This window comes from Peromyscus eremicus, chromosome 7 (genome assembly GCF_949786415.1).
Source record: "Peromyscus eremicus chromosome 7, PerEre_H2_v1, whole genome shotgun sequence".
In the NCBI taxonomy this organism is placed as follows: domain Eukaryota; kingdom Metazoa; phylum Chordata; class Mammalia; order Rodentia; family Cricetidae; genus Peromyscus; species Peromyscus eremicus.
Genome location: NC_081422.1, coordinates 80437808 through 80462114, shown reverse-complemented (window position 1 = coordinate 80462114; position 24307 = coordinate 80437808). Strand labels below are relative to the sequence as shown.

Sequence of the window (24307 nt, the reverse complement as noted above, 5' to 3'; positions counted from 1 at the left end):
AATGTATATTACTTTTACAAGACAGGTTTTACTTAGTCTTACTTAGTAACATATTTCACTGATATCATCATGCACTAAAGTTTCTGCAATTCAATGCTATTTTCATGATGGTGAGGGCCACTCTGCTCTCAATTCTCTTCAGGAGACAAAAGAATGCACTTAATTCAAGTAATGACATTCCATAAAAGGTCTGAGCCATAGTTTGAAATCAGAAAACCCAAGATCCAAATCCCATGTAGAGTCTTGGGTGAGCAAGTTAACTTTAGTGGACCTCAAGTGCATTCGCCATCAGATTAGGGCAGGTGCTTGTCAAATTAGAAGCTTACTGTAAGGCAATTGGCTCAAGGCCTAGTTCATTATGTAGGTTGGCCAGATGGTTCAATAGAAAATCCTTTAAAAATGGTGCTGCTGGCTGAAAAGTATTGGTTAATCCAAAGTTGGGTTGTAATCACAGTTAGATTTATGGCCACTTCTATAAGACCTGAAGATAAGATTACTATCTTCTGATACCTTATGAATGTACCCTGGAATCAAGGCAAATCTAGTATCTGAAGCATGAATAACTCTATTTGCTTTTAGGTCTATATGTCCACCAGCATCTCTGGAGACCAATATTCTCAAATCCATTGGAGGGGTTTGGCAGTGCTTTCAGTTAAGGCAGAGGATTGAGAATGACTGACTAATCTTTCAACAGTGTGACTATAGATTCGGGAAGGCTGGGTGCACTCTGTACTCCTGTCATCAGACAATGGTGCTTGGCACATAACAGGAGTTTGATGATCAGTGGTCCAATGTAAGAAAGGAAGGGCACTTGGTTCTCTAGAGATTACAAATAAAAATCTGCTGGCTAGGTGACACGACCAAGGATTTTAATATAACTTAGATTTTTTAAAGAACTAGTAAATTCCCATCTCCTGTTCTAGCCAAGCTTGAAAGAGAATTCAAGAAGAGACAACAAATAAGACATCCAATTATAAAATATGAATAGGAAATGTAACCAACCTGTCAAAGGAACGTGCAAAAGAGGACTTATTTATGTGGAGATCCCTTGTTAGATGCCAAAGAACTGCAAACTTTGAATGTGCTTCCATCCTTATTTTCTGAGAAAAGTGGGAAATTCAATTATTTTTCTTCTCAAATGAAGATATTAAGTGATTTCAATAAAATCAGTATAACTGTTTACAAGTACCATATTTAATGACCACAGTACTCAAGTACACACTGCAATAAACTTTTAGTACATTTCTAACTTAGAAGTAGAATCAAACAAAATATTTGCATATAGACAAAAATATTTAACCTAAAGGGTCATCTTACCTGTGCTGGTTAGTTTTTATTGTAACTTGATACAGCCCTGAGTTATCAGGGAAGAGAGAACCTCAAATAAGGCACTGCCTAGATCAGACTGGCTTAAGGATACGTCTACGAGACACTGTCTTGATAGCTAATTGATCTTGGAGGGTCCAGCCCCATTGTGGAAGCATCCCTAGGCAGGTTGTTGTGGGCTACAAAAGAAGACTAGCTGAAGGTGGGTGTGATGGCACACACCTGTAATCCCAGCACTCTGGAGGCAGAAACTGGTGGATCTCTGTGAGTGCCAGGCCAGTCAGGGCTATAGAGAGAGAACCTGTCTCAAAAAAAGAAAGAAGAAAGGAAGATGCAAGCATGTAAGCAAGCAAGTCAGCTAGTTAGCTAAGCATGTGCCTGTGCGTAGCCAGAGAGCAAGCTATAGCAGTGTTCGTCCAGTTTCTTGTTCATGGTCCTGACTTCCCTCAATGATAGTGGGATCTGGAAGTATAAGGCAAATAAATAAACCCTTTCCTCTCCTAAGCTGCTCTTCATCATTATGTTTTATTACAGCAACAGAAATCAAACTAGAACATCACCTTAACTCAAAAATTACTTTAGACTTTCATCAATGTGATTACTGTATAAAGAAACACAGACAGCTAAAAACATGCATGCCATTACATCATGCATATGCAAGGCATTTCTCTCTTTTTAAGTATAAACATTTAGTTTAAAAATTATATTTTTCTCCCACAAAAATAATTATATTCAATGAATTTCTAAAATAAACCCATGTATTTTAAATTCAGTGAAAATATGGTGTCAGAGTTTTACACTTGATCTCTAATATTTATAAAACCCTTCAAGCAAAGTCCCAACAAGTAAGATTTTAATTGTTAAAAAAAATCTACATGGGGTAGGTTAGAAGAGTGCTTGCTTTATCTATGGGCTTAATACATGGTTTTCCTATGATGCTTGTATTTATACATCAACCAATAGAAATATATAAAAATCAATCACTATTGTTTGAACTTTTTCATGGGTGTGTATCTTTACTCAGAACTTATAACAAGTATTTTAAAAAGGAATTATTGTATGATAAAATTAACAGGTATATCATTTATTTTAGATTTATACATAATGTAAAATAGAAAGTAAAACACAAGATTTGATCTAAAATTTGATTTCTGAACAATTTTGAAATAATATGGTGAGCCACAAATTAGAATTTAAAATTTTTTTAAAAAAACAAACACTATTACTTTCATTTACCATTATGTTCTTTATTACTGATTATTCAGATGCCAGGTATAATAATTTTCCTAGAGAGGTTCCTTAATTTATCTTTTGGCATTATGAGCTTGAGTGTGTGCGTGTGTGTGCATGTATGTGTGCAAGTGTGTGTGTGTGTGTGAGTGTGCACATGTGCAGGATGAGAAGGACTTACCTTATCTTTATGGGTTAACTGCTGACTTATAACGTCCTCACAGATGCTAGAAGAAGGAACCAAATTATGTAACTGATAAAACAGTTCCACACTCTTCTGATGGTGCTGAGGTGTCCCATCTCCCAGCTGGTCCCATAATGTCAAGGCTACATGCTACAGAAAAAGATGTGAAAGTGACTGCATTATACAATCTTTATAAAAGCCAAACTTTTATAAAGTTGCTGCTCACTTGCTGGCTAACTGAACATTAGAATCTTTTAAAATACATTAACAAAAACCTTTTCTTTAGACTTATTTCACATGGGTGAGTGTTTTGCTTGCATGTATGTAAGTGCACCACATGTGTGCCTGGTGCCCATAAAAGTGAGAAGTGGTTGTTGCATCCCTTGGGACTGGAGTTACAGTTTTGAACACCATTCAGTGCTAGGAATTGAACTTGAATTGAACTCGGGTTCACTGCAAGAGCAACAAGTGCTCTTAACCACTGAGCCAACTCTCCAGGCTGACACTTGTTTAATATTTCTTTTAAAATCAGCAATGTAACAGGCAGTTTCTGCATGGCTTACATAAGAACTCTTGATTACTTTACTAATATTTAGTAAAGTAGCACCAGAATACATTGATACATTCTCACATCAAATTTAATTATTAGAAATGTGTGTTACAGACTAACGCTCTTCTCTAATGCCTCATGCATGCTAGGCAAGCGTGCTATCACTCAGCTACATCCCAAGCCCATGGAGTTTTATGAGTCAGATTTGAGCTATATGTGCTATCATATACCAGTCTTTGATCTAGGCCATTGGTAAGAAGGAAAGTCTTCAGGGTTTACCGTGATAGTATAGAACCTACTATACTCTATCAAGAGGAAGTGACAGGTGGGGGCAATTACTTGAAATGGAGTCTAAAAACCCCCAAATGTAGAAGAATCCCCCTGTAGGAGGCAGTGAGCTCAAAGCTACTCCATGTTCTCTGTGAAGGAATCACCTATACCACTGTGTAAATCAGATTGTACACTCTTGTTCCTGAAGGACCTCGTACACCAAAGGTAATCAAACAACATGAAGTCAGAACAACCTGTCATGGAGTTTTAGAAAAACAAGGGTCTACTCTATTAAAACAAAAGTCTCACATCCACTTACTACAGAAATATCTATTGTATAAATGCGCTTTCTTCTTGGTGAGTTGAAACTCTTTCCTCCCTTACTTCAGTGCCCCAAGTCAAGCATCATACATACATTCTTAGCCATATACAACCTGGGTTTCTTGGAATTTACCTTGAAAAATTCAGTCTTCTCAGCTATGTACCTCAGATTGCCCTGTGTGAGAGGAGGTCTGATAACTACAGCTACTCTTCCTTGGTTTGGACTTAAGGGTTGAGCAGGCTCCATGCTGTTGATACTTTCCCCAGTGACCATGGCAACAGATTGAGTCAGTCCCACCAGGTCCATGACTAGAGACACAGCAACACTCTGAACACTGAAATCACTTGCTTGGCTACAAGCACTCATCAGAGTCTGGAGCCATTGTGGAGGGTGTGCATGTTCACAGTCTGAAACATAAGAGCATGAAATAGTTATTTAGCTTTAAGTTAATTTCAAAATGACAAACAATGCCACTTCAGGCCTTCATCTTTAAACCATGGTTTCTCAAATATTCTTTAGAACTTTAAAAATAAGGCACTAATAAGAATTTCATAAACTTTTAAAAATATATACTTTCATGTCCCAATTAATATAATCTATTTTCCTATCTTTAGAAGCACTTTATCAACAAATACTATCTAATGCCTACTGTCCTACAGAAACACACATGATGTCATAAGAGAAAAAAGTAGTGAAATTAGTGTTACTCCAGGACTTTCACTTTTAAAATGTGAAAGCCATGCAAATTACATAATCTCTTATCAACAACTTCCCCATAGTGACTGGATTTCATTCAGGCTGGAGAGATGGCTCAGAGAAAAGGCACTTGCCACCAAGCCTGACAACCTGAGTGCAATCCCTAGAACCTACATGGTGGAAGGAAATCCAACTCCCGAGGGGTTGCTCTCTAACACACAGGCACGCACAGTGCATAAAATACTGAAAGGTAAATGGCAGAAACAACCTCACCAGTGTCAAGTTTCTCAGAATGTAACTCTGAGGTATGGTTTCCCTCTGCAATGTAGACTGGGAAACTTGAGCACTCTAAGAAGAGCTGACAGGCAGCAAGGAAGGCAGAAAGGTATTCTTTTGAAGTTTTTGGTGTATGTATGCTTCTTTCTTTTGCATCCCCTTGGGAATCCCTGTCCCATTTTGAAGTTTCTCTTTGCAGTCGACGGAGATCTCCCTGATGGTCTGTAGCCAAAGGCTGAGAAAGGGAGTCACTGTGAATGACGTAGAGGTTGATGAGTCTGGAGAGGAACTGCTGGACATACTCCACGCAGCACTGCATTGTAGTCTTTTGTGCTGCCTTCCCACTCCGGGCTGCTGGTCCCTGAGTGAAGGTGGAAGGCGGCTGGATGACAGTTTCTTCAGATCCCACTGTGGATGCTGTCTCTGTCTCTGAAGACGTGCTGCCAATGGGGATGGGAGCTGTCCCCTGTCCATTGAGCTCTCTGTCAAGATCATCAGTTCGGTCTGCTTGATACTGTATAAACTCAGTGAAGCCACTTTCTGATGATCGACTACTTGGTGGGTTTTCTCCATCTTCAAATACTTCAGTAGGATTTTCCATAGAAACTGAAGATACCTGATGATTTTAAACAAAGTAAAAGGCTGAGTAGGAACGTAGATGCTAGGGACTAGAAAGGGTGGCCTTTTCACAAAAAGTTGTAAACTACTTACAGACAGCTTAAGTTTATACTGGAATCAAAGCAGTTCCCACATTGACTAATATGTTGCTTATTATAATCAATAGTAAACAGTAACAGGGTTCCAATAAATACATGAAGATAAACTCATTCACCAAGTACTTATCATTCATTGTGTCATAAAATAAGGCTGGCTTTATTTAATGACTTGATTTTTCAGATAAGGTCTTGTCATGTACCCAGGCTCAATTCTAACTCAAATTCTCCTGCCTTAACCTCTTAAGTGTCAGGAGTAGAGGCATGTGCCACCACACTTGTAGGTTTCTGAGGTTAAAAAAAAAAAAAAAAACAAAAAACAAAAAAACACATATATGTGCAAATCTTTAGAATCTGTATCCTTGTTTCAAATAATTATTTCACTTTCTTCATGAAACAACCTTTCTTAATGTCTAAACAATGTAAAGAATGAGAAACATAAGATTAAAAATCTTGCATTTTAAGTATTAGAAATAAAATCTAATAGAGGATGTGTCTGGGACCACATGAATGTGACTCTCTTGAAGTATGAAAGTACCATCCCATACCCTTACACCTACATTCCTTCAGTGGAGAGTTACTCAGCTCATATCACCTTCAGATCATGGATTAGGTGGTAGGACCTAAGGGAACAGTTTGGAATCAATGGTAATACAGACAAATGACCATTTCTGGAGTAGGGGTAGAATCAAGTATTGTCTGGTTTTGTTTAAAAAATAAAAAGTTGTGCATTCCATGAATGTGTTCAATGACTATGACAGAGGATAATCTGAGTAAGATCATAAAAATATTTTCTTATTAATTCATGAACTAAGTACTTCTACTTAAAGCTAGGCTTGACCCAGTGTTTCCTGCTTTAGTGATGACACCACCATCCACTAAAGCTAGGAAGATGGAACCTAGAATAGTTTATACTTTCTCTTAGCCTTCCCTTTCCAACTTGCCTTCTACCCACATCAATATGGAGGCTAAAGGGTGAGCTCTAAGTCAGCTAGGTATGTGCCATGAACTTGACAGTTGCCAAACTTCAGGTTCCTAATTTGTACACAGCAGTGACCCCGTATCCACTGTGTGTGTGCGTGTGTGTGTGTGTGTGTGTGTGTGTGTGTGTGTGTGTGTAACCCAAGTGGATGCCTGAAACTATGGTTAGTACTAAAAACTTAATAACTGACGTTTTCCTGTACATACAGACCAGTGGTTTTCAACATGTGGGTCAAGACTCCCACAGGAGTTGCACTACAGATATCCTGCATATCAGATATTTATAATATGATCATAACAGTAGCAACATTACAGTTATGAAGTAGCAACAAAATAATTTTATAGTTGGGAGTTACCACAACATAAAGAACTATTTTTTTTTTTTCGAGACAGGGTTTCTCTGTGTAGCTTTGCGCCTTTCCTGGGACTCACTTGGTAGTCCAGGCTGGCCTCGAACTCACAGAGATCCGCCTGGCTCTGCCTCCCGAGTGCTGGGATTAAAGGCGTGCGCCACCACCGCCCGGCAGAACTATTTTAAAGGACTGCAGCAATAGGAAAGTTGAGAACCACTGATATAGACCAACAGACCCATGATAAAGCAGCACAGGAAGAGATTAACAACAGTAATCATACAGAGCAAATCTAGTAGAATAAGATTAAATGAATGTGGACTCTCCCAAAATACCTTATTATAGCACAATCATCTTTCTTAAGATGATGTAACAGTATGATGAGAAGTGAGATGAATGATGCAGGCACTTTATTGCATTATTAACAGAGCTATTTCATAAGGGTTGCTTGAAGAAGCACACAGACAGGATACATCTGATAACTAAGAAAGGGGGATGTATAGATATCAGATTACCTATGCCAGATAAAGGGATGCTTCACATGCTCAAGAGGACAGTGCATGATTCCATCATGCTACAAACAACAGTAGCAGACAATTTAGAACTTGTAAATTATTACCAGAATTTTCCGTGTAACACATTAGGTCCACCATTGACTACTCACTGGCAACTGAAATTATGGAAATGGGAAAGTTCATAAAAAGGACTACTACAACAAAATTTCTACATTTTACAGTTAGTTTAAGTATTAAATAATAATAGTATATACAGGGAACCTGGCACAGTGCCTAGTGCTCGGCAAGCACACGATGTTAGTGATCACTCACTATCCCTACCTATCTTATCACTAGTGTCTTTTAAATTTTGTTCTAAACATACTGCTCCATTTTCCCATGTCTTGTTACCCGACTGAACACCACCTCTCACCTGCACTACTGCAGGTCTCCCCTCATCCACTTTTGTTTCTTAGATCCATACTCCACACCGCGCCAGAGTAAGTTTCTAAAACATGTATCTTATTTTGGCACTGGCCTTTTCCCCTTCTTTGTCTTCCCATTGCTCCTAAGACAAAGAATAAAAGCCTTAGTATAGCAAACAAGGCTCTGTTAACCTGGCCCCTGCCTCTCTTATAATTGCATCAACAAGTGCATAGAGTTCCTTTCTGCCTTAGGGCCTTTGCTAGTGTTTCTTCCTGTCACGTGCTTTCTTTTTTAACACTTCTCCATCCCAACAATTCCTCTAGGGTTTCACTTCAAGAAAGCAGTCCCTGACTCCTGGGTAGGCCAAGTCACCCTCTTACCCCCCACCCCCATCCTACACTCCTACCTCCAATTTGATCCTACACTAATCATTCTATATACATTAATTTAACTGTAATTAAATGTGTAATCACTAGTTTAATGCGTCTCTTAGCTTGAAGGAAAGAAAGGTTTGAGAAGTGCAGAGACTGTACAGTTAGTTCCTAAAAGCTATTGAATGAATCAAGTAATTTCTCTATTTCAAAGACAGAAAACTGAAGTTGAAGCTGGGCATGGTGTTACACGCCTCAGGCGGATCTCTGTGAGTTCAAGGCCAGCCTGGTCTACAAAGTGAGTTCCAGGACAGCCAAGGCTGTTACACAGAGAAACCCTGTCTTGAAAAGCAAAAAACAACATAAAGAAAACTGAATTTCAGGGAGATTAAAATAAACTTGCCCAGGTTGCAGTAGAAAAGTTAAGTGGTCAACACAGGAGTTTTGGAGAGTTTTCAACTCTGTGGGGTTTTTTGTTGTTGTTGTTTTATTTTTTTTAAACATGACTACAGTATTACTAGGTACAGCACAACTCTTCATATTATGGTGTCATAGTCTACAGTGGCTAGAAGATTGAATTTATTTTTCTCTTTGAAAGGTTATTCACCATCTAAAATGATGTACTTTTTACAAAATAAGCCTTATTTCAATAAAAACCTATCATTAGCTTATTCCTATTTATTTTTTATTAATACAAAGGATGATACTAAGGTAATTGACTTTAATCTATAAATCCAATTAAGCTTGCATACATAATATTTATTGGTTTAGACTATATTATGTAGCTATATAGTTATTTTAGATACCCAATACAATGATATTATAAAAGATACTAAGTGCCATGAGGTCAAACTAGGCTCACAATCATTAAAAGATGCTGCCCTTCACATACATATCAAAAATATAGCCTCAGCTTGAAAATATTATCAACTTCCATATATCTAAGATTAAACTATTGTACTTCAAGAAAAAAATAGGACAAACATATATGGCTAGAAGCATGAAAGGGGAAGGAAGGATGAATGGAAAGATGGATGGATATGGGGCTCATACTCAATCTTAACAAGTCATTATAATTTAGACTGTATTATGCTGGATTTACTTGAACACAGTCTCATTTACCTTATCAATGATCATCAATAAAGGCCTTCAGATAAACATGTAAATTTTCACATATTAAACATGTTACTGAAAAAATGGTTAAGGTGTGTCTTCTCCAACTCCCATAAGTCTCATTCAGCTGCAATATCAATTAAATGCTTTTTAGTTTTATTTCTAAGAAAAATCTCAGAGCACAATGTAAGGACAGTCCAATGAAAGAACTTTCCCACTCATGGTAGAAACAGAATACATTATACATACATGACAAGCAGGTTGGAAAGGACTAAAGAAATGGTTCCAGTTTATGTAGAATAACCCCAAATATATTTAAAATGAGCTAATTTAATTTCATTATGAAGGATATAAAATGAGAAAAATGTTTCAGGATTAACAGCTGGCAGGAAAGGTTGTACATACCACCCTCAAATTCTATGTTGCAGGGAGGAAAAATAGGTTATCCAAAGAAAAGGGGCAATTATACAACCACAGAATTATAGACAACAAACCTGATTCTCCAGGAACTTTCAAATACTTACATTAACATTGTGCCAATGTGACTGTTTAACATAATTAACATTTAATTCAACTGAACATCTTCATTCATACTCCACTAGATTAAAGATTCATTTATTTATTGTGTATATGTGTTTGTGTGGGTGTGTATATGGACATCAGAGCACAATCCTTGGGAGTCAGTTCTTCCCTTTTACCATGTGGGTTCTGAGGACTGAACTCAGGTCATCAGGCTGAAGAGCAAATGCCTTTACTCACTGAGTCATTTTACTGGCCCTTACTAGATATTTTAATGTAAGTCTGAAAGGAATTAAATCACTGATTTTTCTATAAGGATTTCATTGGTATTAAAGTATGTTATTGGTATGACATTAAAATTATATATTACATGTTTAGATATTATAGATATGTGTCTGTATAAAAACAAAGAGGTTTTACTTTTAATCAATTTCACAAAGAAAATATTGAGCATATGGGTACTTGAAAATAAAAAAAAAAATGATGATAGATTTCAGGAAAATCATACCAAAACTTTGGTGTAGTAAAAGAATAAATAAAATTTATATATAGGCTTGTTACTCATATAATAGGAAATGCCTTTTGTGTTTACCTGATACTTACAATGTAGCTAATGTGGTGACTGAGGCATTCAATTTTTTAAATTAAAATAACAAAGGATAACAAAGCTATTATCAAACTAAGCATGTTTGTAACAACTTGGATATGACTGTAAATTTTCATATATAAATTTTACAAACCAATATGTATCAAGGATTCCTGCTAAAAATTAGATAGTTGTATAAAGATGCACTCTAAAAATAAAATGTTCAGTATATTTTGAAGACAGTACAAAAAAATAAAGGATCAAATTCATTTTCATGACATCAATTTTGTATATATTACATACTGAATGATAATGTATTTGTTATACTTGGCTAAGTAAAACAATGTCATCTGCTTCTTTTTAATGTGACAAACAGAAAATTTTGAATTTCTAAAGTTAGGTGTCTTATGTATTTTACTTCTACCATAAAGTAGTGACATAGACAATCAAACTATAAAGTGACCAAACTTAACAAGATTCTATTGCCAAAGCACTTTAACCTCAGAAAGATTCACTGATAGTTAAATGATTTAACTCAACAAATGTTCTGCACTGAAAACCTTAACTGATCTGGTACCAAGAACCCAGCGAACATTACCTTTTTGTCTTCCCATTCTTTGACTGTGCTCTTCTGCCCACTTGGAAACTGTACTACACCTCCAGTGCCAGCAGATAACAGTGGGGGCTGAACCTTGCTAAGGATCTTTGAGCAGAGCCTCAGAGAATCTGTGAGTTCAGACAAGCGTAACGTCTGGAGATGGCTTGTCAAGGCAGAAATCATCCTTAGCAGTAACTGGGGCAGGTGTTCTGTCTGGATTTCAATATAAGTTTCCTGAAAATAAAAGAAAGTTGAAAAACATTGATGTAAAATACGAAAGTCATAGCTGTTTTAGTTTAATCTACACAAGTAAGGCTCCATTTTTGCTCATGTTTTGTAGGTGTCATGCTCCTAGCAGTTCATAGGCAGTTCAATACTAATGACTTCTAAAGCCGCCATGGAACGTCTGTAGGTGGTTCAGTGGGTAAAGCGCTTGCTGCGCAAGCATGGAGACCTGAGTTCGGATCCCTAGCACCCACATTAAAGCCGGGTGAGGTGGTGCACATCTGTAATCCCAGTGCTAGGGGACAGAGAGACAGGCAGGTTCCTGAGGGCCAATAGTCAACCAGTCTAGTCTAATTGGCAAACTCCAGGGACCCCATCAAGAAGTAAGGTGGAGAGTGATTCAGGAAGACACCCAATGTCAACTTCTGGCCTCCACAGGCACAGATATAGTCCACACGACAAATACTCTGTCACAAACCCCCCCACCCCCATATTCTCAATCCAAGCACTTTAAACATTATATAACTAGATACCCCAGTTTTATGAGCTTTATTAATGAGATTCTAATGGAAGTGAATAAAATCAGTTAAAATAAAAACAGGCTGAATGCCATACCTGACACAGCACCCTCATACTTCTAGTAGGCTTCAAATGAGAAAGCAAAGAGTTGAGGAGAGAAAACACAAGGGAAAACATTTCCAACAGTCTTCATGTAATAGAAAGCATTGTTAACAAATATAAATGCAGCATCAGAATTCCACCCACTAAAAATAAGATTTTACAACATGCAATCAGGAAGTAGATTCCATGTATTCTATATATACATGTCAAGAAGACAAAAATGTTTGGAAAATGTTATGGAAAAAAGCTATGCCAAAGGAAAAACCTTTAGTTTTAAAAATGGAATTTATCAGAAGACGACATTTAAATTACACATGAAATATAGAAACTATGCTCTTAAGATTCCTTGCTTTTCTTTTTATCAAGATAGTCTTACCAAAGAGACAATATCCAACAAAAAATCCACCAGTAAGCAGAAATTGGTCAGCTGTAACTCAGATGAGTCACTACTGTCTCCAGGCCCAACCTGAAGTCTGGCATGCAGTGTTCTCCTGAGAGGAAAAAAAAGTTAACTTTATCAAACACACTCACATGATATGAAGACATGTGACTACATCACTGTCTTAACAAATAAGGCCCAAGGAAAGACTGGGACACATAGTGACGGTCATTCCTGTTGCCCCAGAACACTAACTACCACACTGCTTTCATGAAAAGTTCTCCAAGTGAGGTCCCTGGAAGTCCTGCTCCGTGACTCTAAGTGTTCTGGATATAACACACTTGTTGAGATTTGCACTGCTTTCACCACGGCTGTCTCCTAGTAGAAATGAATGTTTTTTAATTTGATTTCTAAACTAAGACACTTGGTTCACAATGTATTTGCTGTGTTGCTTTTAGACCAGCATATGTTCCTCATATCTGGAATGCAACTCTCTGTCAAGGTCTGAGATCAAATATGTTTTAGAGGAAGTCTTTTTTGATCTAAGACAAGACACCAGAAACATTGATATTACCAATATTAATTCTATTTGACCAAACATTGCCCTATACTCTCAAGATATAATTATATAGTACTTGACCATCAAGAAACATAAACAGGTAGAAAAATAAATAAAACCAATGGAAAGTATGAGGATAGCAGATTCTGATGTGGGATTTGAGAGAGTCAAGGCTACTGTAAGTTGAGTGACTCCTCTATAGGACCATTCCAGAAGAACACAGGAAGCAGGATATGTTAAGAATAGCACAGAGAAGGCTCAGCAGCACAAAAGGTGGTGAATGTTTAAGAAATAGTTCAGTTTAGTGTAAGAAGCATGGATGTGTGTTGGGAATATAGAATATTTAGCACAGACAGGTGAGTATATGTGTAGAAAACAAAGTACAGTAAGATGGGGAAAGGATACTCATAATTTCTTTCCATCCATAGACCTTAACCTATGAGGTCAGGGACTATGTAATATGCCTAGCACAATGCTTTTCAATTGGGTGCTCAACATCTGCCAACTGGACAAGCAAGTAAAGCCCCAAGTCATGAAAGAGAGTCTTCATACACTTTTACGTTTCTAAATGCTTCTAGACTCAAGATTGGACATGCCTCCTTTTTGACTCTATGTTAATTAGAGTGTGGAGTCCAGATAGAGATGTCCCTCTGCTTCACTAGCACTCTAGGGATTTCAGATGGTGTTTCAGGCTTTCTATCCTAAAGTATGATGTGTTTACTATTGCTCATCAGTTGCCATATGGGATGCTTCTAAGTCTCTGAAAACAAAGTGGTCCTATTAATAAATGGGATGCAGACTGCTTTCTTCTCTGCAGTCAAGCATAGTGTGGCTGCTGAAGGCCAGACATATGAATACTTGATCTATGTTGGCGAGTGGATACTCACCTCTAAGTTCCTTTCCAATTCTAAGATTATATGACCAAAGATTTTTATATGCTGGATTGACAAGGTAAATTTAGATTATGGGTAAATAATGAACAGTTTCAGTAGGAGTAAAATGTATAAAAGAACATTTTAAAAGTTAAAAGTTCATTTTGAATGTTATTATACCATAACAAATGAAGCAGTTAACCTACCGACAACATTCTTCAAACCAGCGTGCAATGTAATCCCACATATAATAAGGTTCAAAGGAGTTAAAGAGAAGATTCGCAGTTTTAATCAGCTCAGCTGTTTTCTTGTTTTCCCTTAATTTACTGAAAAAGAAAAGAAATCAAACAACTAAAAATACTGAAACTTCTTTCAAAACGGAGTGCAGTGTTACTAAGGTAGTTCACACTGCTCCACTCTGCTAGAATATTGTCTAGAAGGAGGAAGACTGCAATAGTGACATAATCTATCCCACTCTTGAAGCCAAGTGCCTTTCTTTACCCAGAGTCATCTCATCAGCCCAACTATTCACCTGGATTTCCCAAACCGATATGATTAGAACCAATCAAGAAATCAAGTGGTGATGGTTGTCTTGTTTCAAGTACCTGCCTGAACAATGAGTGCAATTAATTATGATACTATATACTATGAAAGTGACAATTTTATTTTATCATAATATAAACTTTAGAGTAAGATCACTAGCCATCACTAACAATCACATTGTAGGAATTCATATACTAGGATCTATTAGGCCATCTTTATGTCATACTTAATTTTTAGTAATTTACCTGCTTAACTGAGCATGGTCCTTGCTGAAGGGTGGTTCCATCTGAAGATCCAATTCTGCTTTGCATTGAGAATACAATGTTCTAAATACCTCGATTAGAACATCTTCTAAAATTACAGGTCCTAAAATTAATATACAACAAATTATATGCAGTGATGACTAGGGCTAGCAAATCATGATGACCTGAAGAATGGTCCAATTAAAGCATGCTCTGAAAAGAGCACTTTATGAAGAGATTTTTTTCTCCCCAGAAGCTAAACTTTTGAAACGTGGTCCAATAGTAAGTATTGGTATAAATGTCTATTTCAAGAATAGAGTCACATTAATAGAAGTGACAAAATCAGGAAAACTGGCTTGGTTAAGTGTGTTACCTTGGACAGGCTCTTCAGTTTTTGAGTCTTAGTTTCCTCATCCCAAATCTGGTGAGGAGAATATCACCAGCTTTACAGGACAGTCTTAAAGATTGTAGAGAAACAGCTACAAGGTACACCATGCAGCTCTTAGAACAACTGTCCAGTAGATGTTGCCACATCAATACCATTACTAAATAACTCAAACTCAAGAGGGATAAATTTGACTGCTTCACAGTTACCACATCCTTAAAAAAATCTTCTCAGCTTCATCACCACCACAGAATACCTCAAAATGACCTGTTGAAGTTCTTGACACAATTTGCTACTTTCATATTTACAAATTTCACTTTTGAAATTTGGCTAATTATAGCATGTGCCAAAATACCTGAATTACAAAATTTACATACTTTATAAGATAATTGCTTTTTTTAGTTTAAGTACTACAGTTAATTTTCTAGTAGATCTGACATAGAATAAACACACAATGAAAGAAACTACAGAAAGCAACAGCAACAAGAAGACTATGAAGGAAAGATATAACTCATATTTCTGTTCCATTCCTCAAATTCTGTTAGTTATGTCAGATCAAAAATGTTTCCATTTCAGTGAATAATGATTAAAAGGAGTTGCGATGATATCTTTAAAAACAAAATGACTTTGCTGCCTAACACAGTGTAAGGCATAAGTCTGATGCTAACATAAAGGCCAGCTACATACACACCTTTAACTTCAGTTAAGAAACTGTTGAGAATGTGTACTTAATAGCATATAGTGGTACATTAAACCAAAGCTAGCGGAGTATAAAATAAGGACCGTCTATTGCATAGTAAATAAAATAATGTACCACTGCTTTCCTTTGTCTTTCTGTTATACATGTGGCGATTTTGATTTATTTATAATATATGTTATGCCGTTTTGATTTTTCTTTTGTTTGGTTAGTTGAATGAATTTGCGACACTCAGAACATTTGAGATGATAGTAAAAAAAGTGACAGTATTTGATCCAGTCCCATCTCAGCTGTGTTACACCTGAACATTTTAGATGTTTATCAAAGGTCTTTTATGGGGAAGAAAGTAAATGTGTAAAACAATAGATGTGTGACATTTATGAGTAATGCTAGCTCTGAACAAACTTTTGAAAACTTAGTTGACAATGTTTTGAGTCAACTGAAAAAGCATGACTTTTGGAATCTCTGAGTGCCTTGGTTCTCAGTATTATCACTCTATTGAATTTTTTCTTATTAAAGTATGCAGTTTTTAGGACTTTTTTCCTGACAATATTATGTAATTTTTTAGTGTGGGTAGATGGGAATGTCACTGACATGTATTTTTTGTCTGTTCTTTATTATTTTAGTAGTTTCATGCTATGTATGTACCATAACCAACCTGCCTATGAGAAACATGTAAGATAATGTACAGCCACTGTTACAAGTTTATAAGGTATTTTTCTATCTTGTTTTATATGTATGTTATATAACATTCAAAAGAATTTTTTTCTTGATTGAGAAAAGGATATAGAATGCAAAATCCACAAATTTTTGTTTTGTTTTGTTTTGTTTTGTTTTGTTTTGTTTTGTTTTTTGAGATAGGGTTTCTCCGTGTAGTTTTGGTGCCTGTCTTGGATCTCGCTCTGTAGACCAGGCTGGCCTCGAACTCACAGAGATCCACCTGGCTCTGCCTCCCGAGTGCTGGGATTAAAGGCATGCGCCACTGTCGCCTGGCTAAAATCCACAATTTTCATAACTGAAAATTGCCAATAGTTTTGCAGTAGTTTATTATATTGGGTGTCTTGTCTTTCTTGAACTTTTAGTTAGTTGATGAATGAATACATTAGATACTTCTGGGTTTCAGTTTGGATTTTACATAGCTTGCATTTTAAGTCTTTGGTTCTTTGCTGTTTCTATTAACCCATAGCACTATTTTAATAAATGTTATAATACAAAAATAAAAAATAAAAAAAAGCATACAGCAATTTTCCCAATGTCTTCATCTTACTTTTATCATGAAACAATACAAAAACACATGTCATCTTATGTTTTGGAACAGCAGCATATATTACCTAGCTCAGGTTTGTCCAATAAACTGATTAAAATCCGAAAAGGTTTTAGATCCTGCATGAGTGTGCTTTCTTCTCCAAATCCATTCACTTGTAAGATTCCCACCATGGCCTTTAAAAGAGGAAAGCATACTAATGATTTAGTAGTATCTTTACTAGAAAAAATATTTTTAACTATACCCATGAAATGTAGATTCACATCCCCTGTGCTATTCTGATTGATGTCTTCTTTCTTTGCCAGGAGGAAAGATGCCAGACTCATCTATCTAGAGAAAGCAACATACTTAAATTATAAGTATTAGTTTGTTGTTTATTTTTGAGACAAGGCCTCACTATAAAGATTGGTTGACAACAAACCCACCGCCCTCCTGCTTCAGTTCTTTGAGTGCTGGGGCTATAAGTACATACCATCAATCTAGAACATAAATTTTCATAAAAAAAAAATAAAGCAGAGTCAAGAGAAGTATATTGAGAATCTGAGTACTGGCCCTCTAGATGAAGATGTTTGTTTAGGACATGTGTTTCATCTATGCCATCTTATTACTGAGGGGTATAGTATGTAATTATCTTCTTAGTTATTTAAAATTCAATGTATAATTTTCTTCATTTAAAAATGCTTCAAGCTGGGCTTATGGTACACACCATATCTTAGCACTTCAGAAGCTGAAGCAGGCAGATCTTGAGTTCAAGACCAACTGAGTTGCACAGCTATATCCCGTCTCAAAATCAAATAAGTAAATAAAGAAAAATGCTTAAGCAATCATTTGTTTTCTTAATACTTTTCTTAGAACATTTTGAGGTATCTTAAATAAATATAATAGGAAATACATAGATAATTTTAATGTTTCTATGTGCGTGGTAGTCTTACCACATCTAGCTCGCAATAGCCCAATGTACCCAAGGTTTTACAGGAAACATGAGTCCTGGGCACTTTCTGAAAAGCTTCAGCTTTCACATGGCAGACAGGTGAAAAGCTGTCCTCTTGTGGGAGTTCAGCTATGATCACCATTTTGCTGTAGCTATATGCCTATTACAGTCATTCTTTAGAAGTTTTTGAGTGTTGTCTTGACTTCTTCAATTATGAATTCAATTAAAACAGGACTTAGGTCTTAGGCTTTTTCAACAGGGGGTAAGCAAAGAATAATGAAAATGGCCATTACCTGGACTAATAATTCTTTTGAAAAGGTTGTAAAATAGTAAGTGGCATGTTCTTCAGGATTACTGTGTCTTGTGCTCCTGGGTCCTATGATAGCACCGTTGTTATCAAAACCTCCATGGGAATAAATCACAAAAGTAATTAAAATGGAAGCCTTCAAACTGCTGTTCACTAAATGCTAAAATATCTCAAAAAAACAGCACTAAACACTTACCCAATTAGTAGCCCATTCAGTGTCAGCAAGAGAGACCATTTTAGATAGTTTAATAAATGGAAACCAATTCAGTAGATGAGTCTAATAGTATCCTTCCAGAATTATCTTCTTATTTTACCCCAAATCTTACAGTGAAATAATTGAGGATTTACAATATCTAAGGTAAGTTATCAAATGTCCTTCACTCTAGTAAGAGGTTGAGGACAGGCAAAACAGTCATACAAAGGTTGAAGAAGACATGTATATAATGCTCTATGATCTAAATACACAGTGTCTCACACTGATGTCATCTGTGAGACAGTAGTAATTATTACTTATGGTTCCTTAATGACTTGAAAGTTTTTGGAATTTTGTTATTATTTTGTCTATTCACTTATTCTTTTTAATATACTAACATTAAGTATAATCATAGCAATTTATAACAGGAAAGACTTCTTGTTAAAGTGAATATGACTTTAAGGATTCAATTAGCCCCTTCAATTAAGAGGCTTCTGAAATTGGCTCAAAAATGTCATCATTAATAGTCCTCCAATCTGGGATTGATTGATTGATTTTTAGTGTGTGTATGTGTGTGTATATGCTATATGAGTGCATGTGCCAGGAAAGGGCACTGGATCCCCTGGAGCTGGAGTTACAGGTGGTTCTGAGCCACCTGATGCAGGTGCTGGCAAGTAAGCCCTGGTCCTCTAGAAGAGCAGCAGATGTTCTTAACTACAGAGCCATCTTTCTGGCATGGTTTTTATTTTTTATTGTTCATTTACACATAAATATTTAGTTCTTCATACAATTTGAGAATACTTATGCATGGCAGTCTTATTTCTTTTATCAATTATAAGCATATTCATTAAATACCTACCAAGAAGCCATGCATAAAGTCTTCGGTTCAGGGACATATCCCTCCTTAGTACTACATGAAGGGCTGCTGACAAGATCCTGATCATATCTGGTCGGGTGGCCTGAAAAAGGAATGTAGTTATACTTAACAGAAGTATGCTACTGTTTTTACTCTTTAAAAAACGGAATGCCATGAAGTTGGCTTAGAATATTAGAGTGTGTCAAGTGTTTTTATATAACATTGCTTCATCTAACCTTTCAAATACAAGAACTATAATTTCTAATTCACATGTGAGGAAACAGGAAACGGGAAGAAAGGTACCATGACTCAGTTTTTTTTGGGTAGTCTCACAGAGCTTACAAGTCTGTTCTCAAACTCCCTTAGCAGCAAAGGATGGTCCTGAACTTCCACTCTGACTTTCTGTTCTTCCTTCCTGCCTCTACCTCCCAAGTCAATGTGGGTCACTATGCCCAGCTGCCCAACTACCACTTTAGTTTTATAGCTGGAACTATAACTCACTTACTCTAGCATCACATTTAAAGCTCTCTTTAGCTCTCCATCAAGAGGAAAATCTGACACAAACAAGGATTATAAAGAGTAGGAAGTCACAGCTGTTAGTCGTTCAAGAACATCAATGCACTTTAAAGTGTTCGGGAAGCCTTTAGCATCAATTCAGTCCTGTTTTTGTTTTTTAATTCTATTTGTAGTATCTCAAACATGGAAAACACCCACAAATAAACAAAATCCAATCCAAAATTGTTCTAACAAATAGCTTTAAAGTTTTTCCTTCAGATTTTTCCCCCTCTAGCTTTAATTTGATGTTTAAAAATGACTGATGATCCTATTTCAATCAAAAGAGGTAAAGTTAAAAGAAGAAATGGGAGATAGCTAATATATTTGTTGTTAACATTAAGGATACATTGGGGGATTCAGTGGGTTAAAGTTCACGTCATGCAAACCTGAAGACCTGAGCTCCAGCCTACGAGTCTGAGGTGGAAGGAAAGAACTGACTCCTAACAGTTGTTCTGTATGTGCAACTGAAGCACACATAAGATAAATATCAATTTTAAAAGAACATCACTAGGTAATCACTGAAATAAAGAATCTTGGAATCTTAAAATCCCATCCCGGAAACTGACCAATTTAAAACTACTCTGTAAAAAAGTACCTGGCAGCTATCAATTGGCAGTAGCTCCGTAACTAGGGCTGGTACTCTGTGCCCATCTCCCCCTGTCCATGCTGGAGCTGTGAGCTATTCCGTTTCTGGGAAAGAGGAGTCAGTTTTCTTTAAAGGTATGGCTTGGAAGGTCAGCCCTGCTTCAGTGCCACACACTTAGGAGTGTATGTGTCGCACAAACTAGACTGAGTATGTTCAGTAGAAAACAAAAGACAATGATGGGTGCGTGGCAAGGGAGGCGTAGATCTGGGAGGAATTGGAGGCATGAATATGATCAAATACATTTTCTGAAATTCTCAAAGAACTACTAAAAAAATTAAAAACAACAACAAAAAGCACCTGGGCCTCTTAAGGCCTGAAAGCACAATCAAAACTAAAATGTTTGGGTAGTTCTGCAGAGCTGACTTTTCCTTAATCACAGTGAACCATCTCTATACAATTTTCCTGTTACAGAAAGGGAGTCATTCCCAGAATTAGCAATAGCTGAGATGCTACACAGGTCATCCACAGGTGACAAATTATGCCTATTCTTTACAGATAGTGCCAGCAAACTAGAAAAATTGTCAAGTGTGGTCCCTAGGTGCTCTTCCTGGAGTCCTACAGGGTGAAAACCAGCTACATAACATAAATAAAGAAAACACCGTAGCAATATCTAAATGTATTTACTCTTTCTTCTGCTGTGTTGTCATTTCCCCCAATATGGAAGAAGCAAGCTAAACAAGGTAGCATATCCCTATGAAAGGCAGTTGAGTCGAGGCATCCACTGTACTTACAATCTTTGCATTTTTGCTCCCATGTTCTTGGAGGAAAATAGAAAGAACAGCCAAAAGGTTAAACAGTTAATGGTATAGCTCAGTGGTAGATGAGTTTGCAGGAGACCCTGGGTTCAATTCCAGTACACAGAAGGAAAGGAAAGAAGGAAGGAAAACTAGCCAGTTCACAGTTCTTTTAAAAGAATGTTATTGAAATCTGAGCTTGTCACTCAAGGTACACTTTTCAGTTTATGACTTTCACTGTTATGTATACTGAAAATTGTATATGTAGGATGGTTGTCTTAGCTCCAGTTTAGAACTGAAAAGCTTTAAAAAAAAAAAAAAACCGGAATATCATTTTTGCCAAACTATAGTCTTTCTTTATAACATGTTGGGTTATATCTAATATAAAATACGATCTTTTAGATTTTGACATTTAGTAGTCATTCCTCAAGCAAAGTGATATTGTCACTTAAATGGAAACAATATTCATATAGGTAGTAATATTGGCAATTCCAAAAGAAAATTAAATTGTGGAAGACTTTGTGTGCTGAAGTTATACTGCTTCCAGACACTGAGCTAAAAACCATTTCAATACCTATTTTTTTTAAGCTTCATATATATGAACTGTATTTTACATCATTTCTACCTTTCTCTCCTCCCTCCAAGTCCCACTTCATCCTTCTACAAATCATAGCTTCTTTACCTTTAGCTGTTATAAATGAATAAATATATAAATACACTTTCTGAGTTAGTGTTACATGTATGTATGTTTTGAGGGCTGACCACTCAGTACTGGAAAAACCAACTGGCGGCTCATTCCTGGGAAAAACTGATTCTCCCTCTCTCAGCAGTCATTAATTGCCTGTAGCTCTTCATCTAGTGGCAGGGTCTTGTGAGATTCCCACCATTTACGTAGGCATGTCAACTGGAGTTATTACTTACTGTTCAGGTCTTGTTTAAGCAAGCATGTTGTTGAAGTTTCGTGGGTACAGCTTCCCTGCCATATTTAGAAGACACAATCTAGAAACGGATGTCCTGATTCTCAAGCTCTTATAATCCTTCCATTGCCTCTTTCATGACGTTCCATGAGCCTTAGATGTAGGGGTTATATTATATTTGTATCAGTTAGGGCCAGGCACCCATGATCAGTTTGTTCTTTGTATTTTGACCAGTTGTGAGAGGTGTGAGCTACACTTCAGGCTAGGATGTTAAACAGGCTATACCACTTATGAACATCCTGAAGGCTGAAGATGTTGCAGGCAGATTAGATTCCAGTGACTCACCAGGCTTTACCCACGTCCAGATGTGGGTTCTGGGTTAAGACAGACTGGATCTGGCATAGGATGAACACCTGGGTTAAAGCCTGGAGGTTGGATGTAGCACGGGTGGGTTGAAGTCAGGCAGGCTTGTATACTGGACTGGTATACAAGATGTGCAGTCTGGATTAAGCCTTGGGGTTGGGAACAGTGCAGGGATGACGGATCAGACTGGGCCTCAACAAAGGATGGGCAACTAGGACTAAGCCTGGAGGGTTCAGTTCCTATTTTTTTTTTTTTACTAACGAAGTGCTATTGTTTAGGGCTGCTGAGATGGCTCAACAGGTAAAGGTGGCCACTGCCAACGCTGATAACATGAGCTCAATCCTCAGACTCTACATGAAGGTTGACGAAGAAAACTGAATTCTGCAAATTGTCCTCAGACCTTCTCATCAGTGCTATGGTCTCTCGGTCTCTCTCTCTCTCTCTCTCTCTCTCTCTCTCTCTCTCTCTCTCTCTCTCTCTCTCACACACACACACACACACACACACACACACCCCATAATAAGACCAGAAACACCTGCCTCCAGGCTCATGTTCCACTCTGGGGGACTTCAGGAGGTGGACTCGAGCAGGTGGAGGTGGGAGAGTGGCAGCTAGATTTGGAATGCACAGCTGCTCCAGCAAGCTCCTACTGCCATGGACTCAGCTCCTTTTGCTGCCATCCCTTCCCTGTTACCATGACTGACATCTCTGTGAAAGAGTAAGCTAAAATAATCCTTTCCTCCTTTAAGATGTTTCACGTCAGATAAGAGTGATGAGAAAAAGTTATATATCTAAGTAGTCATAGCAACATATGTGATTGTTTAGTTTAATATGGTGGCAGTGGGTCTGTATATGGAACATCTGCCCAACTGAGTTCACTAGCATTTTCTAAATAACCAAACTTGATGATGCAAAATCACACGAGTAAAAGCTTCAATAGAAGTACCAGCTGGACTAGCAGACTATACCAGAATAGAATACTAAAGGTTGGTTTACGTTTACATATTGCAATGAACTGTTCAACAGTAGATTTAACTTTGGTATCGTATCAAAGAGTGTGTATTTAGTAACAGAAAATATTAATGATTCCTTGATTTTCCAACTGCATATCAATGTGAGAGGGTTTTTTTTTTTTATACACATCAACTAAAAAGTAGCAAGTATGAGCTTTCAGTTTTGTGTTTTTAGGTCAGTTATTAAAGAGATTGAGAAAAAGTATGAACCTCTGCTTCTCACTTTTACAAATGTTATTCATGCTGGTAAGATAACACAATATTTTCAGATAAATCAGAAGACTTTTTAAAATTATATGACAAATATGGATAGCACTAACTTATATCAAAAAAAATGTTGAGATCCTCAATTTTTTTTTTTTTTTTTTTTTTTTTTTCGAGACAGGGTTTCTCTGTGTAGCTTTGCGCCTTTTCCTGGAACTCACTTGGTAGCCCAGGCTGGCCTCGAACTCACAGAGATCCACCTGGCTCTGCCTCCCGAGTGCTGGGATTAAAGGCGTGCGCCACCATTTTTTAAGCATGCAATAGCATCCTGCAAACAAAAGTTTGAGAACGCCTATGCTATCTCCTTACTAGCAGACATGTAGAGCATAGGCACTGTCCCACAATCCTGGGAGCACCAATGTCTCACTATCTTACCTGAGAAGAAAACTCAACTAGGAAAGAACAGAAGAAATGGTAAAGGCTATAAAAACTTCAGTTTCAGGAGGAATGTTTCAGAAATCTACTGTACCATGGTAACCATAGTGTTGTACTGAAAGTTAAGAAAGTATTCTCACCGCAGAAAATAAGTATGTGAAGTAATACATGAGTTAGCTTAATTCAGCCATGCCAAAATGTTTTTCTCTCCCTCTCTCTATACATACATTTGAAAGCATCATGTAAAAATAAAAACCCACAATTTTTGTCAACTACTAGTAAATAAAAAGTCCACATAGTTTTGATGTTACAGATTGAACTCAGGGCCTGATGCATTTACCACTGAACTATTCTCCAGATA

General features: G+C 37.0%; 1 protein-coding gene across 5 annotated transcripts in view; it reads right to left on the bottom strand.

Moving 5' to 3' along the window:
- The window catches only part of Dop1a (DOP1 leucine zipper like protein A), a 106650-nt gene that overhangs the window by 36627 nt on the left and 45716 nt on the right, over positions 1-24307 (bottom strand). For all 5 annotated transcript variants that reach the window (XM_059268313.1, XM_059268315.1, XM_059268316.1 and 2 more), the window contains exons 8-18: positions 19083-19182; positions 18017-18126; positions 16860-16968; positions 14450-14570; positions 13868-13987; positions 12228-12342; positions 11006-11239; positions 4852-5470; positions 4015-4289; positions 2738-2890; positions 1003-1100 (exon numbers count right to left, since the gene is read on the bottom strand). In XM_059268313.1, the coding sequence (XP_059124296.1) occupies positions 1003-1100; positions 2738-2890; positions 4015-4289; positions 4852-5470; positions 11006-11239; positions 12228-12342; positions 13868-13987; positions 14450-14570; positions 16860-16968; positions 18017-18126; positions 19083-19182 (2054 nt within the window). The remainder of the gene's footprint in view (positions 1-1002; positions 1101-2737; positions 2891-4014; positions 4290-4851; positions 5471-11005; positions 11240-12227; positions 12343-13867; positions 13988-14449; positions 14571-16859; positions 16969-18016; positions 18127-19082; positions 19183-24307) is intronic.